The following is a 15,943-nucleotide window of genomic DNA, read 5'->3' as shown; positions in this document are numbered from 1 at the left end:
CTGGGACTGTTCATCACCATTAATAGGATACACCTGTTTCGCTTCTCCCACTAAACACAAAGCGAGTCTCACATCAGGAGCAGCCACATGCAAGAGTGGACAGAGACCAAGCATCAGCAGCATAGCAGGTCTTGCTTTCAGCCCATAAAGAGTACGGCTAAATTCGTATAACTTTGAAAGGCAGCTGCTTTTAAAGATGAACAGAAGGTATTACAGTTTTCAGTTATAATCAGGGTTATGTGCAAGGATGACCACAAGGGAAGGTTGGGATGAGGGGCTTGTGTTTGCAAAGTGTTTAAGATTTAGCTATTAGGCCTGAAGTGCAATAACAGTAGCATCTGTTTTTTTCTGTGGCGTGATGTACACCTCATTTCAGCACTGCCTTTTTTTTACGTTTTATGGTAGTTTTACAAAAAACGTTTTCCTCTTCAGATGCTAAATAAGCTGCACTCCCCTCCCAATTCTTTTTCTTTTGTGTCATGACCAATTATGTTTCTGCCTATAGTTTGAGGTATAGTAATCATTAAAGCTTTTTTTTCTTCATGTTGGCTGCTATTGCTGTACTGGCTATTTATTTTTAGAAAAGGTTTACAAAAGGGATTTAAAACTGGACTCCCTTTTCAGATGCTGGATAAGTTTACGTTGTTTTTTTTTTTTCTTTTTTGTAATTATGGCGATAACAGTAGCAACCTTTTTTTTCCTAAGTGGTGTAATGTACTTATGACCTTACTATAAGGAAGGCTTACAAAAACTATGTATTTTCTGTCTAAATCCCTGACGGTAAACTAAGAAGCTGGTTCAGTAGTAAAGCAGGTTAAGTTAACCTTGTGGGAAAGGTATTGAAGAAGGAAAACTGAAATCTTACAAAAAAAGTTGTATTTTCTGTTTAAACTTGGTCTAAATTTCTACTTCACTTGGTTTTGTATATTATTTTAATTGGATTTGACCTTCTAAGTTTACCAAAATATAAAAAATGTCATTCAAACTGCATTTGCATCATTTACTTTTTACTTAAACTAGTTTTACAGTAATTTATATACTTTAGTGAAAGACATTTCAGAGTAACATTTCAGTCAGTGACATGGACTTTTACCAAAGTCATATTTTGGAGAGGTACCTATACTTTTACTTTACTCTGAGATTTCAGTACTTTATGCAACACTGTTAGAGGGAAGAGTTCAATCCCTGATAAGGGAGATAGGATATTGCTAATGGTTCCAGAATCTATAATCTTAACAGTTCTTTGCATTGAGATTGCTTCCAGTGACTAGCCTTATTGTTAGTTTCAGGGATGAAAAGGCCACCTGTCAGGTTTCATGGAAGTTAGATGAGGACCCAAATGCAGAGATGGGAGGCAGGGATAATTTCTTGCAGATTAAATTTTAAGGTGGATGGTAATTGAAGAAAAAATCCAGAAAAAATAAAGAGGTAACCAAAATTAGGAGATGTCAGGGAGAAACATACATAAGGAATTAAGTAATAAAGAGAATCCAGCAATGAGGAACTGTACAAGGAGGAGTATATATTGGAGATACAAAAAAAAAAACAATGGGCTAATAGGCAGCAGGTGTGGATAGAAGTAACTAGAAGGGAGCTATGGGAAAGAAGACTGGCACAAGGGGGCAACAGAGAGTAACTCTAAAAATATAACACTGCTGAAATATAACCAGAAAACAACTGCAATGACACAAAGAGGAAAATTAACCAATGGCCAAGAAAACACAGAATGACATAAATCAAAGTCTGGACTAAACACTGTAAAAGAAGGCAATAAATTGTAATCTTATTCAGACCAGAGACATGGATCGGATTACACATGGCGTTTACCATCGGGGTCGCCTCTTTAGAAAGAATACCAGTTAAAGAAGTATTTTATACACACAGCATGCCAGGTCATCACATCTCTCTGTTAGAAATAATACACTCTGTCTGTATGCTTCCATTTCATTCCCAAATATTTGTTTTCTACATATTGTCTAATCTATCCTGAAAGAACTGTCATTATTAGATAAAATGCTTTGGAAAACATTAACCTTAACAATGGCACAGGTAAAATAAGGGTTAACAAGCACATTCATAAATATATGAAAAATAATCCTAACAACTCCTCATAATTTAGTACAATAAAATTCCCTAGAATAAGCATTCACATTACGCTTCATAAATCCTCAAATATTGAAAAATGATATATTACTTTTTTATAATGTAGATTACATCTTTGCTCAGCATTTCAGAGCTGAATAACTATTTCATATCTCTTTTTCATTGTTTTGGTTATAATCTTCTCATAGCAGTGAATTATTATATTATTCAGGTATAAATTTAATCTTACTAAGGTAAATATAGGACATAACCTGCTTTTTCTTCATTCATAGTAAGTGAAACATTATACCAAACCCGTGGCAAAGGATTCAGTCCTCAGAGTGACTTTTGTGAAGATTTATGCACGCCTCATGTTCCTCCGAGGTGTATCAGACACCTGCAGAAGGAACCGGTGATGAATTCGGTTTCCCCAGTGACCACCAGGGACAGACACCATCTCACAGTGGCAGGGGGATGGTACCTACAAGCTGGCTGGGACCGACTGCACTGATAAATTTCACATTGTCTCAGAGAGTCACAGAGCTGTCAGCGCAGAGTGATGGTCCACGCCAGGACATGATGCACTGATCTAATTGGAGAAGAGCTCAGAGACAGCAGAGGCGATTCCAGCTGATCTGTAGCTGAGGAGCATCTCCTCTGGGGATTATTCCTGGTTTATATATAGTTGTAGGTGGAACAACAGTATGGTTCTATTTTTCAAGTCAAACTCAGCTGTACTTTTTCCGTATAGAAAATACACTTTAATGAGGGTAAAAAAATATAGATTTATCCAAACTGTCAAGTGAGCTTTCATTTTAAGATATAATCTGGAAAAATAGACATAAAAAATATATGTTGCCAACATGGTCTCATCTGCTTTGTTGCAGCAGCAGTCAGTTGACTCATAGCATTTAAGTCAGGATAAAATTTCGGAAACTGTAACCTTGATGTGATTTCTAAATAACTGTCTTATCTACCAAAAAATGGGAAGAAGTCTGTATCATATTTTTCAGCCCTTTGGCACAATTGGTGAAGCCCTCACTCAAACAACTAATTCATTCTGGCAGAGAGATCCATCTTCAAAGACAAACAAAAAAACAACAGTAAGACCTGTTCATACACCTGCCTGTTTTTTACACTTCAGCTTTTCTTTTCCCTCAAGTTTTGTGAAAACACCATCTGGCTGCAGATCTTATTAGAGATCATTTAAAGCGGCAGGTTTGTGTCGGGGGCAGAGCTCTACTCTGGAGGAAAACGTGAAACCAATGATGGAGATTAGACCTGGGATTTTACTGTATGTCTGCGGATGAAGAGTGCTTGTTAAGGTGGAGGATAAAGCGCTATTTGAATACTTCCTGTACCTAAAGTGTAAAGTATTTCAAATGAGAAAATACACAAACACTCATTTTAATGGGAACATTAAGTCAAAAATTCAATTCTGCTTGTTCTAATTTAAACTATTCAAAAGGGATAGTTCCAATTTTCTAGAGGTGAGTTCTACATTATATTACTATTTTTCAATGGAAACAAATAATCCTCTTGGCCTCTTCTCTTTGATGAAACAAAGATTAGTTTTTGAGCCTACATTAAGTCAGAGAAGGCCCAGGACAAAATGAGATTTCTGTTATAATACATCTCCAATCTCAGATATACCAGCTTAGCTTATATCGACACTGCTTTATAAGCCTTTTAACAAACATCAGAGGATTTTTTTTGTTGCTTTTTTCTTTTGTCATCATTTTGCTGGTTTCTCGTACTCTTTGTTTTTCTTTTTTTGAACACAGCATGTGTGTTTCTGCTTAAAGGGCCTGTTTCATTATGGTAGTGCTACCTTTGTGTTTTATGCCTCACTTCCAAACTGTTTTTTTTTTTTTTTTTCAAGTTTTCTGGTTTATTTTTCTCATTTAGAATTCACATGATCTGGCATGCTGTTCCAAAGCTCCAACACAGATGTTTGAATTTTTTAACCTCTGAATTTAAACCTCTTGTTTCAGTGTTTAATGTGCCAGGTTTCCCTCACTTCATACTGAATTCTTCCTGTTGCCAGTTTTGCTCAAGTTCTCTCGTGGAATTTGAGAGTTTTTATATAAACTACTACAACTACAGTGAGGAAAATAAGTATTTGAACACCCTGCCATTTTGCAATTTCTCCCACTTAGAAATCATGGAGGGGTATGAAATTGTCATTGTAGGTTCATGTCCGCTGTGAGAGACACACTCTTAAAAGACAGAAAACATAATATATGATTTTTTACACTAATTATTTGTTTGATACAGCTGCAAATAAATATTAGAACACCTGTTCATTGGCTATAATTCTGACCCTCAAAGTCCTCTTACTCTGTCTTCAAAGTGTCCACCTTCACTCTATTTATAATCTTAAATTAGATGCACCTGTTTGAGGTGGTTAGCTGCATAAAGACACCTGCCCACCCCACACAATCAGTAAGAATCCAACTACTAAAAGGCCAAGACCATAGAGACAAAATTGTACGCCTCCACATGGCTGGAAAGGGCTACGGGGAAATTGCCAAGCAGCTTGGTGAAAAAGGTCCACTGTTGGAGCAATCATTAGAAAAGAAGCTAAACATGACTGTCAATCTCCCTCAGACTGGGGCTCAAACCTGGAGAAAAAGTACATGAAATATTTGAACTCTGTAATTGCAAACAAGGGCTACTGTACCAAACATTTACATTGGTTTTCTCTGGTGTTCAAATGCTTCTTTGCAGCAGTATCAAACAAATAATAGGTAAAAAAAAAAAAAAAGGGAAAAAAAAAAAAAAACGTACATTGTGATTACTGGATTTTTTTTTTTTTCTAGATTATGTCTTTCACAATGGACAGGCACCTATGTTGACATTTTCAGACCCCTCCATGATTTCTAAGAGGTAGAACTTGCAAAATAGCAGGGTGTTCAGTTACTTATTTTACTCACTGTAGATGCATTTCATTCTATGTAAGATTCCTGCACTTAACTACATAGCTGATGCCTGTAACGGTTAGTAGAAACCAAAATCTGCAATTATTCAATATATTCTATTGGTCCCCAAATATCACTATGATATATAGTTCTATTTTAAATATATATATAATATAAAACTATAATATCACAATATAATGTTTTTATTTCTTTTAAAAACAAAAATTACACAAATATAAGTAGTTTTAAAGTGCTTGATCAAGAATGAGGAAAACATATAATAAAGTGCATATAATAGTATGTCTTTATTTTATTTATATATGTTTGTATGCAGTAAAACAAGTATAAAAAAATAGCTAATTAGTTCAGATATAGATAAAAGCAGAGCTATTGTTGTCCCACAGTGGGAAAATTCAGGGGTGTCAGTGGCAAAGCAAAAAAAACCCCAAAAAAAACCAAACAAATTCACATATCTCTAAATAATAAAGCAATAAAATACGGAATCAAAACCAAGAATCATGTATTTAAATAGATTAAACGATAAAGTGAAAAATACACATCAAGAAAAGAGAAACCGTGCTCTTACCAAAATGGAAAAATCTGATTAAATCCACTTAGTGTTCAACATAGTCAGGTGACTGATAACTTGTTTAGATACTGTAACATAAAGAAAACCTACTTAGCAAATATATGAGGAATGCAAGTAAGAGAATAGAAGTAAAAAATGTATTTAGCTGATAAAATAGAAATTAAAGTATTACTCTTAAAACAAATCTCTAGCTTTTTTAGGGCAGTTATATTTTAATATTGCTCAGAGGAAGAATCTACAATATTTGCTGAAAAAGTTGCTTCCTTACAAGACACTCATTTATGGTTTCCCAACAGTTTTTAAAAATGTGCAAACTCAAACATTCTACTTCAGGTCATAAACAAACTCATGCAAGTATACCTTATTTTAAATATTTAAAAATAGGGTTTAAATTAAATTTTTTTATATACCTGAATAGTTATAATATGGCAGAAATCTATAAATATATTTGACCCATCTTTTTAAACTACCAATGATAAGCTGTTTGCTAAAATAAACTCCTTTAAAATATTATAACTTTGTTTTTAGTTTACTCTCCGTTAATTAGCTCTTGACTCCATACAGTTTTTTATAGCACCACTTAGAGGGACCTCTTCACAACATCGGAGATCAGTCAGGTCTGCAGGGAATTCGGTTTTCCTCATTCTTGATCAAATCTATAACTCATTTGCACACGGAACAGGCTCATAAACAAACCTCACCGAGGGAACAAAACATGCAACAGACTGAAATTGTTTCCCGCCGGCATAAATCAAGCAGGCCTTGAAGAAGACTTGTTTTTAATCTGAGGAGGATGTTGTGTATACAGGTTACACATTTGAGTGTCCTTGTAAAGAGATAGTGCCATAATTTCTGGTGTCGCCCACATTAATTGGGTCAGCAGCTGCAAGGAGCTTGACCTGCACCGTTGCTTGGCAACTATTAGCTGAGTGTATAGAGAAAATGTAAACCAGTATGGTTGTCTTTCCTGCTCTAGGGGAATTACTTAACAAGATCTGGAGCCTTTATTGGATAAATTCCCAAATGAAAGAAAAATGAAACCAGTCGTAAAATGACAGCATATAAAAGACAATTTATTGGCAGCACGAGATTGGACAGACATACAACATAGTAAGGTACCGTTTTGAAACAAATCAGTGAAAGCAAAAAAAATAAATTAAGTACAACTCATTCATGATTTTCCCCCACTTAAAATGTTTACACATTGTTGATTAAATTGTTGGTTTTAATTTGTGGCTTTTATTTTAAAACAATAAAAAAACAGGAAAGATAATCACAGAATGAAGAGCTGCAAAGCAATAATTATGCTAAATCAACCGACCCCTTCACAGAATGGCGTCTGTCAAAAACATGCATCTATGGACACACAATGTGCTCTATCAAACATTGACACAATAAAGGACCTAGCTTTAATGAGCTCCAGTATGGAGTGCCACACCAATATACACTGTCATAGTACTTTGCTATAATCTTTCAATTGAAAAAAAACACCTTGTTACAAACAAAAATCAAACATATGTAACATTAAATAATATATATACTTAATAAATACAATCTGTTATAATAATGACTTATTTTGGAGCCAGATCCCTTATTTTTTATGTTGATGGCAACTATGTCTAGTTTACTGCCATATTTTAAGCTGAACAGTGCGGCTAATATTCTGCTATCCTTGATTTGTTAAAAAACTTTGAAATAAAAAACATTTACTTCTGCTTTACATGTTCAATGGGATAAATAACATCATCAGATGACAAGTATTTATTTTTGCTTTAATCACAGATGGTAGTTATTGGTATTCCGTCAGTATTAGTGAAATTAAATTATTTCCCCAAGATGTTACTTTTCTATATTGAGTGGAGTTTCTATGAATTTCTTGTTAACAATAACAAATTTTAAAAAAACCTAATATGGTTCACTGTTTTGTGCCATCTATGCTGGTTTACTAAGAAAAAAAATACCTGCCTAAACAATTTAGATAATTTAGTTTTGTTGAACATCAAGGATTATCAAATCTCTGAGGATTGCCTTTCTTCATGCATTTCTGTTTTGAGTTTATTATTATTTCAATAACAATTTTGTAGTGGTATTATTGTTTTTTAGTACTTTTTTTTTTTAAATTAGCTGATTTTGAATTCAATTTTAATACTTTAAACACCACAAGTGTTTAAATTTTTATACGAATTAATCAGAAAATATATCATTTTTTTTACATAGAAAAATATATTTTGTTCCAATCCGACTTATCTGATGATTGATTTTTTTGTGCTACAGTGGAAAGGAAGGTGATATTGGAGCATCATCTATGGACAATTCAGGGGGGAAATAGGTAAAAAAACAAACAAAAAAAACCCAGTTCTGCTAGCTTTAACATGAAATAAAGGAAATGAACATCATACCCCATAGTTTGATATTGTGAAGATTTGGACCCAATTCCCTTGTGCATTTATGTAAAAAAAAAAAAAAAATCTTTTTTTTTCAATTCAATAAGTGTGCTTAAATTAAACATAGAATATTTAAAATTTGACATGACAGTAATATTACTGCAATAAAATATAATTTACTTTAACAGTATCATCGTTAGATTTTTTGTTGTTTTATTGACATTTTTCTTTTACTAGTCCTATTATCGAGTTTTTTTTTTATTTTTTCATAGTTGTGACGGTGGGGGATGAGTTGGCAGTATTCGTGTTTTCCTTTAAACACCATGGGGTGTGACTGTGTCCTACCACATTTAGTGTTAAAATCAGGACAAGCAAGACAGAATAATTCTACTATATTCCTTTTAGATTTAAAATACAGAGTTAATTGAAATCTTTGGTCACATAGTATTTTAAGTACTTGCTGAATTTTTTAACATACATGAGAAAACCTGTAACTCATAAATAATTTAATTCCTATTTGCACTTTAAAGGCAAAGAAATGACTAAGGGCACATTTTTTTGGACCGTCTCCCGCAGACATACATTACAAAGACATAATGTAGCACAAGGAAACTTTGAAAAAGACACCTTTAAAGCGACTGGGAAGATAAATACTGCTGCTATAAAATGAGTTTGGAGCAGCAGTATAATGTGCCAGCTGAACAATATTCAAAAATATACCAGGATAAAATAACGCTTCCAAAAACCTTCAAAGATTATTTAGACACAAAGAAGAACTGAGCTTTAAAGAAAAGAAAAAAAAGATACCCCTCACTTCAATAGCATGTTTATGCCAAGGGCAAGAAACCAACCTCCCGACTTGGTTGGTATTCAGAGAAAAGAGTAGGAGCCACATTTGCAATCATTGAGCGGCTTGTTGCTTTGCTATTTCATCTCTGATGATTGCATTTATTATCTCCCATCCTAATATCAAGTGAGGGGATATGAAAAGGTCATCAACATAGATTGATGCTGATAATCGTGTCATTCCAACAAGAGATATACATTTAAAATAGATTAAAAGCAACATAAGAGAATAAATAATAATGACAGAAGCGAAGGACCAAACGAGGCAACAATTGTCAGTTTGATAGGAGAATACAGCAGGGATTAGTCAAGCAGACCATAATTAGGACATCTTCCATAGCAGAAGGCTGTCAGTGTATAAACATTTGAAAAATCAAGGCACAATTGTAGCTGTAACACTGTTCCGACTAGGAATTTCAGAAGTAGAAACACTCTTTGATACTGTATAGGCACCCGTTAGTTTAACAGAAACTGAAGTAGATTATGAAAATCCAAGCAAGCACCAGGTCAATTAAAATATTTGCTTTATATAAGACTAGCTGTATCAGAACTAGTGCCAATATGGAGGCTTTATTAGAATAGGTTTTGGAAAAATATGACAGCACAAGGACCTGCTTTCATAAAGTCACGTAGCTTAAGACATCTATATTGCCAGGAATAAGCATATGTCAATTTATATCCTTTTCATATTTTTTACACGTTATCTATGTATTTTAAAACAGATTTTATGTGAAGACCAAATCATTAAACCATTATTATGTCACGTACTACAAAGAGGTGCCTATCCACCTAAACTTACAGGCCTAAAGGAGACGACAGTCTAAAGGCACAACCGTTAGCTATGAACTCTAAAAGCCTTGAATAGCTAGTCTTTAGAAAGCCATAAGAAGTCCTGTTTATAGTAGGGAACAGAGCAAACATGTAGATTTTGGATTACACACAAAATGCTACATATGGTGGAAAAAGTGACATATAACTCTCATGATGAGGCATGGAGTGGAAACATCATGCTGTGGGGATGTTTTTCCTCAGAAAAGACAGTGAAGTGAAGATTTATAGAGATACATACAGGACAACCCCATGAGGAAAACCCAACAGAGGCTGCAAAGCTTTAAGAATAGAGAAGAGATTAACCCTTCAGCTAAACAACCACCCAAAACATGTAGCCACATCTATAGATCTATATTAGAATGGTTTCAAAGCAACTTTATGTGCAATAAATGCCTGAATTTAATTTCCAAATCATTATTTATAAAACATTTTTAATGCTAGGCTCACACTGAATACGCCACAGCTGTGGTAGGAACCTGCTGCAAAAGGTCACTCACACTGAACGCTGGGACCAGGCTTACCCAGCTGTGACTCCAGCTGCAGAACCAGCACATGAGAGAAAAGGTTACGAGAGAATTCTTTGAGGATTTCTAGGGCAAAACTTCCGGTGCACATAAATATCCTTTTTTTATCCTCCAATAGCCGCCTTGTTTCTCTGTGTTTCTGTTTGGCCTTTTTGTTTCTGCTAGTCAAGTTAGAGTAGGTTGGTGGATTGATTTTATTCTGTATTGTTTTTCAGCTGGTGCCTAATATTTCCTGTTAGGCTTTTGAAATTGTTGCTGAGAACACTACAAATGTGCTTTTTGCAGAAACATTTTGTTGATGTGAACAGCCTCAGTAGCCGCACCCACGCTGCATCCTGGGTGATATGAGTGTGTGCATTGATCTGAATGATTTGGTCTCATTCTCTCTCTCTCTCTCATTCAACATTTACAATTCTGCACTACTTTGTGATGGTCTACTACACAAAATCCCAATAAAAGACAGATGTGTGTAAAAAAGGTTTAGCAGGAGGAAAACCTCTGCCACCCTGTGTAACAGTCTGAGGTCTTGATGGATTCTTTCTGCTTTTATTCGGCTCCTGATGTGGTTTTGTTTACGGTGAGAGTCTGTGGACATCAAACAAGACAACAGGCTCATCCTGGGATGAGCTGTCGATCACAATGCTTGGATGCGTCTCCTGGGTGTCCATTGAAATAGTCGAGTTCGTAGACGGTGTCGCTCCAAACTGAGGCCCCTCTACCGACAGGAGCATCGGTGTTCCCCATCGTTTCAGACTGTTGCTCATAGTCAGGTGTGTGTCCTCCGGGGTCACTCCCATTTCCTTACTATACTCCGAAGGCGACTTCCTCTTTATCCTCTCATACGTGCTGTCTTGGTTTTCTGGGAATGTCTCGCTGTCCTGAAAGCGCCCTAACAGCCAGATGAAGAAGCCAAAGAGAACGAACGCTGCAAGGCTTGGGATGAATGCCAGGCACTTAACGTCCAAACTGGCCCCAGTGTAACGGCTGTGCAGAAACATGTCCCGCTCCACATACGTCTTGTTGGTCATGGGGTTGATATTCGTGGAGCGCCACACATAAGTGAGAGTGCTATAGTTGAAGTCTGCCAGTGTTTCTGGCTCCTCCACTGTATAGATCTTCTCTCCTGGCCCAACATACTGCCCGTACTCGTAGGGCTTGTAGAAAATCTGGTTCTTCCACATGTTTAAGTCCAGTATGAGCACAAGAAATATAATGCCATAGTTGAACCACTTACCTGCAGAGAGAGAGATGTTAAGCATTAGTGGCATTACATGGGCATTTTTATTTTCTTACATCTTTTACATACATATATCAGTTTTGGGTATAATTGTTTCTTATTACTGGTGATCTAACTAAATTAAAGAAAAGTTTAATAACCTGTTATGCATGGTGATGGAGGCATTTTGCTTTTTTGTTAAATCTTAACAATTCTTGTCACGGCAACACAACAGCTTAATCTTTGTGTCATTTGATCATAAAACATTTCCAAGGACAGATTTGGTTTGTTTATGTGTGGAAGGTGCAACCTTCAGTCTTTAGTAAGCAGTTTATGGCAATTAAGAACTCAATTCATTAAAAACAATAAAAAAAAAAACAAGAACCCAAATCCAAATTAAAATCTGATTTAGAGTAAATAAAACCAGCGCATCAAAAATGTTTGACACTATTGAAAACATAGTATCTTTACTCCAAAATCCAGGTCTGTGCTAGAAAACGAACCATAAATCCTGCCAATTCTGTCAAGAGCGGTCAAATATTCATACTGAATCAAAGCTGTTTCAAATTCTGCCTTTATGCTTAATTTTAGAATTATATAAATAAGAGAAAATTAAAACTAAACCCAAATTTGTGAACATAACTCTGATAAAGGTGTAAAGGTCAAAGTCATTTTCTTTGGACGTTGATACTCTTCATTGAAAAAATGATCGAAGGACAAAAACAATGAATAAATGAATTAAAAATAATTTCAGTGATGGCCTCGTACAAACCTCTGACCGCTACTGTCGATAAGATTCACAAGGAAAACTCCAACAGAAAGGTCAGCCTCCACTGTCATGCATCAGGAATCCCTCTCACTTTACATTCAGCTCACACAGCGAGAAAGACAAATCCATTTACAGGTGCTACTTACAAGATCGCTATATTACCATGAGACAGCCATCTTCTCTGGATGACTGATAGCAGGCAAATGTCTCCCCAGGTATATATGACACTACTCCCTTTCTCTCCCCTCCCCAGATATGATGCTAATAAGCTTTTAGTTAAACCAATCACGTCCTGGTGTAGCCATTTCCATCATGCTTAATGGATATCCAACGCAATAGGGTTAACAACCTCTCCCAAAAATCACTGAGCGTTTGAAAATGTGCCGTTTAGCTCAGGAATATTTGCTTTTTTCCTGCTCTTGATGGAACACGGGAGGTGGGGGGGCAGTTGAAGGAAAGATTGACTCGTTTGCAGGGAACATCCAGAAACATAGATGTAGGAAATGATGAAAACACAGCTGAAGCATCTTTGGCAGTTGTGACACATGCATTATAAATGCCTGCTGTGGTGGTTGTAACAAACGAACCTTTTCCAAATTTGGGGGTGGAGCAGTTTCAGTTTTTAACAGGAAAATATGAAAGGTATTTCTTACTCATCAAATGCTTTTAACTTTTCCATTTTTGTCCTTTTTAAATGCGTGTTTGAAAAAGTTGGGGACTCCTTCCCTTGAAATTGACATAACTTTGCTCTTTAACAGCAGATTTGCCTGAGGGTACCTGTGATGTGAATGTGGTACTCCTCCTTAAATATACTCTTGCAGACAGGAAGCTTGACCTTCACATGTGTTGTTGACATTCCGGGCAAATTCATATCCAGGTCACCCATGAAGTGAGGAAACTCCCAGTCCTGAAAAAAAAATAAAAATCACACAAAAACAAGCAAATATAATCTAAATTAATCTCATTTGATGCTCTTAAGAATAGAAAAATCCATTCAAATAACATTGACAGTGAAAAATGTCAACCATGTATCATCCGTCATCGGATGCCGCACTGGAAGTCTCTCATATTAGCTGATATTAAGTCTCAGTGGAGTCTCTTCACACGCTGACTGCAGGTCAAACACGGTGTCGGCCGCTATGGAGCGGAGATCACACTGCATGTTTACAGGCTGCTGGAGTGAACCCGTGTGCAGTGGGACTTCAACATGTCAAAATACATCAACAGGCAGAACAAAGTGACATTTAGAGGCTTCTGATGCCCTGTGGTGTTTCCAAACTCCCTTTTTCTCCACACCCACAGTATGAGGCTGGTGACTTTCAAAGAAAAGCTGCCAGTATTCATACCAACGTGATTCACAAATCTAAGAAATAAATCACTCCCTGTGTGGTTTTAAAGGTGTGCAGTCAAGAGTGGCTCAATGTGGCATTGAACTCCTTATTTTGGCTTAGATACACAGTGTAGTGGGATTAAAACGGCATATCTATAGCATACACTGTACTACAGGATGCATAATCTTTTTTTCCTTCACTTAGTAAAAATATATTGAATTGTAAACTGCCTTGAGATGACATGTATTGTGAATTGGCGCTTTAAAAATATAAACTGAATTAAATATATAATCTATCCATGCTGTTTTATATAGTTTTCAATAGCTGAAAGCAAGTTTTCATTTAGGTAGAATAAATGTGTTCCTTTTTTTAAACGTATTGATTACTGAGAAAAAAAAAAAAAACACCTGTTTAGAACTTAAGAAAAATATGTTGAAATCTGAAGCAACTAAATGCAAAATTATCAAAACTGAAACACTGAAAATTGAAAAACTTCTAAAGTCATAATGTTATAAAGCAACTTATAACACTATTTATGATAACTACAGGGTCTCTTTTTAACCACATTTTTATTGGATAATGGACAAAATATATTTTTAATGGAAAATAAAGACATTGAAACAATAATAATAGAAATCCCAGAGAAATTATGCTGTCATTGCTTTAGTCTTATGATGTTTAAGCAAAGGATGCCACAGGCTGCAAACCTTCCAGCAATTACCTTATCAGAAGCTATGCTTGCACATGGAGGGAAGAAGATAGTTATTTTACACATTTAAATTAAATTCTGCTCCTTCTTATTTTTTGTTGCATCTAATTTATGCAAATATGCAGACTTTAGGTAATCAGGAATATGGTATACCAAATAGCAACAAAACTTTAACAGTACCGTCATAATCTCAGTAAAGGCTTCAATAATAACTTTTTTATGCAATATTTATTACAGTTCTATTATCCAATATTTATAACATGCTTGGTTTTAAAATATGCCTCCCTTTCCTCTTTGGCTAGCTTTACTTTTACAAGGTCTCTTTTTTTTAACTCTAAGATTGGAGGATCTTAATCTGCACATGAATCTAGATGTTTAAAAACCTCACCGGCTACCCATTTTATATAAACCAATCCACTGCATTTTTTAAAAAAAACAAAACAAATGATGACGGATGAGAATTATGAACAATAATAAAGGAAAATAAAATCCAACTACAGAAAAAAACTGACAGAAAATTAAAGAAAAATATTGTTAAACGTAAAGAAGCAGCCTGCCATGACTATGCCACTATTCTTGAATCCATCTGCAAATCAGGTCATGTCATTGTAACATGGAAGATAAACAAAACAGAAATGAAACATAAAAATAGACAATAGCATAAAATAGACATTTTTATGGGCTTTACTGATACCTTATCTCTTCCTAAAACTATGAATCTTTATGAAGAAAATAACAATGATGTATCAACATATCCTTCTCATAAATAAATATGCACAGGATTCCACCAAAATACAAAGAAAACTTAGGTTCATTTATGAAATAGGTGGGAAAATGCAAAGAAACATCAGCAAACATTCAATTAAAAGGGCTAAAAGACCGCCTGGAGCTCAGTCAAGGCAGGACATTAATTGGCCTGAGAACACCTCCACCCATTTTTCTCATGGATAAGCTTTGGCACTGCTCCAACATGGAGGTGAAGGAAGCTCTCAGGAGGGCTGTGGCAGGTGAATTTGTATTGACGGATAGAACGCAGTGATGGCTCCCGGTGCGAGGGCCCCCATAACGGCAATAGCTGGCTCACCTCGTAAATTACTGCAGTAAATGTACTTGCTGTACACTGTGCAGGAAATGAGAAGAGCTGGTTGTAAACAGATCGCTCCGAGTGGAGAGTGATATACAGCCAAAGGGGGAGGACTAAAAACCTCCAGATATCTGCATCCTTGTGAGGGTGTTTTGTAAACGGAGCTAGTTCAACGCATCTGCATAATCACAATCATTTGTTAAATTAATGTGGAAAAGACCAAAGTCTGAAGTAATTAACAGCCAGAGCAGCCAGCAGCCCTTTCTTTAGATATTATTATTTTTTTTTTTTATAAATAGAACCTAGAAATAGTTGTAGAGATCTAATACATATTAACATGGGAAATATACTGGTGACCTTGCCGGCTTTTTTGGGAGTGGTTCATTTGTAACACTATGACATGTCCTCCCATGAAAGTTCTTGCTTCTGTAATTAGCACAACAAACAGACCAGGGATTTATATTTAAGTACTAACAAACATTAGCCTTGCAGTGTGTGTATCTAGTGTCTTCTAAAGATTCTGCATGAACTCTGTTCCTTAAGTGTTTGGATGTGCATTATACACAGTCTCACACCATGTTATTACTGTTGCTGGTTAGCCTCATCAGACTTTTCTCATTTTATCATTTTAGAATCACAACCCTGGTTATATTCTAT

The 15,943-nt window shown here is 35.6% G+C and overlaps 1 protein-coding gene across 4 annotated transcripts in view; it reads right to left on the bottom strand.

Annotated features, from left to right (window-relative positions):
- Positions 1-10,496: 10,496 nt before the first annotated feature.
- Positions 10,497-15,943, bottom strand: part of tmem117 (transmembrane protein 117) — an 82,155-nt gene continuing 76,708 nt past the window's right edge. For 2 of the 4 annotated variants that reach the window (XM_015382322.1, XM_015382321.1), the window contains exons 6-7: positions 12,940-13,069; positions 10,497-11,411 (exon numbers count right to left, since the gene is read on the bottom strand). In XM_015382322.1, coding sequence (XP_015237808.1) covers positions 10,750-11,411; positions 12,940-13,069 — 792 coding nt within the window. In that variant the 3' untranslated portion in view covers positions 10,497-10,749. The remainder of the gene's footprint in view (positions 11,412-12,939; positions 13,070-15,943) is intronic. The other 2 variants (XM_015382318.1, XM_015382319.1) reach the window with 1 other exon arrangement.

Source organism: Cyprinodon variegatus, unplaced genomic scaffold, assembly GCF_000732505.1.
Source record: "Cyprinodon variegatus isolate N-32 unplaced genomic scaffold, C_variegatus-1.0 Scaffold255, whole genome shotgun sequence".
NCBI classification, from domain to species: domain Eukaryota; kingdom Metazoa; phylum Chordata; class Actinopteri; order Cyprinodontiformes; family Cyprinodontidae; genus Cyprinodon; species Cyprinodon variegatus.
This window is presented reverse-complemented; position numbering and strand designations above follow the sequence as displayed.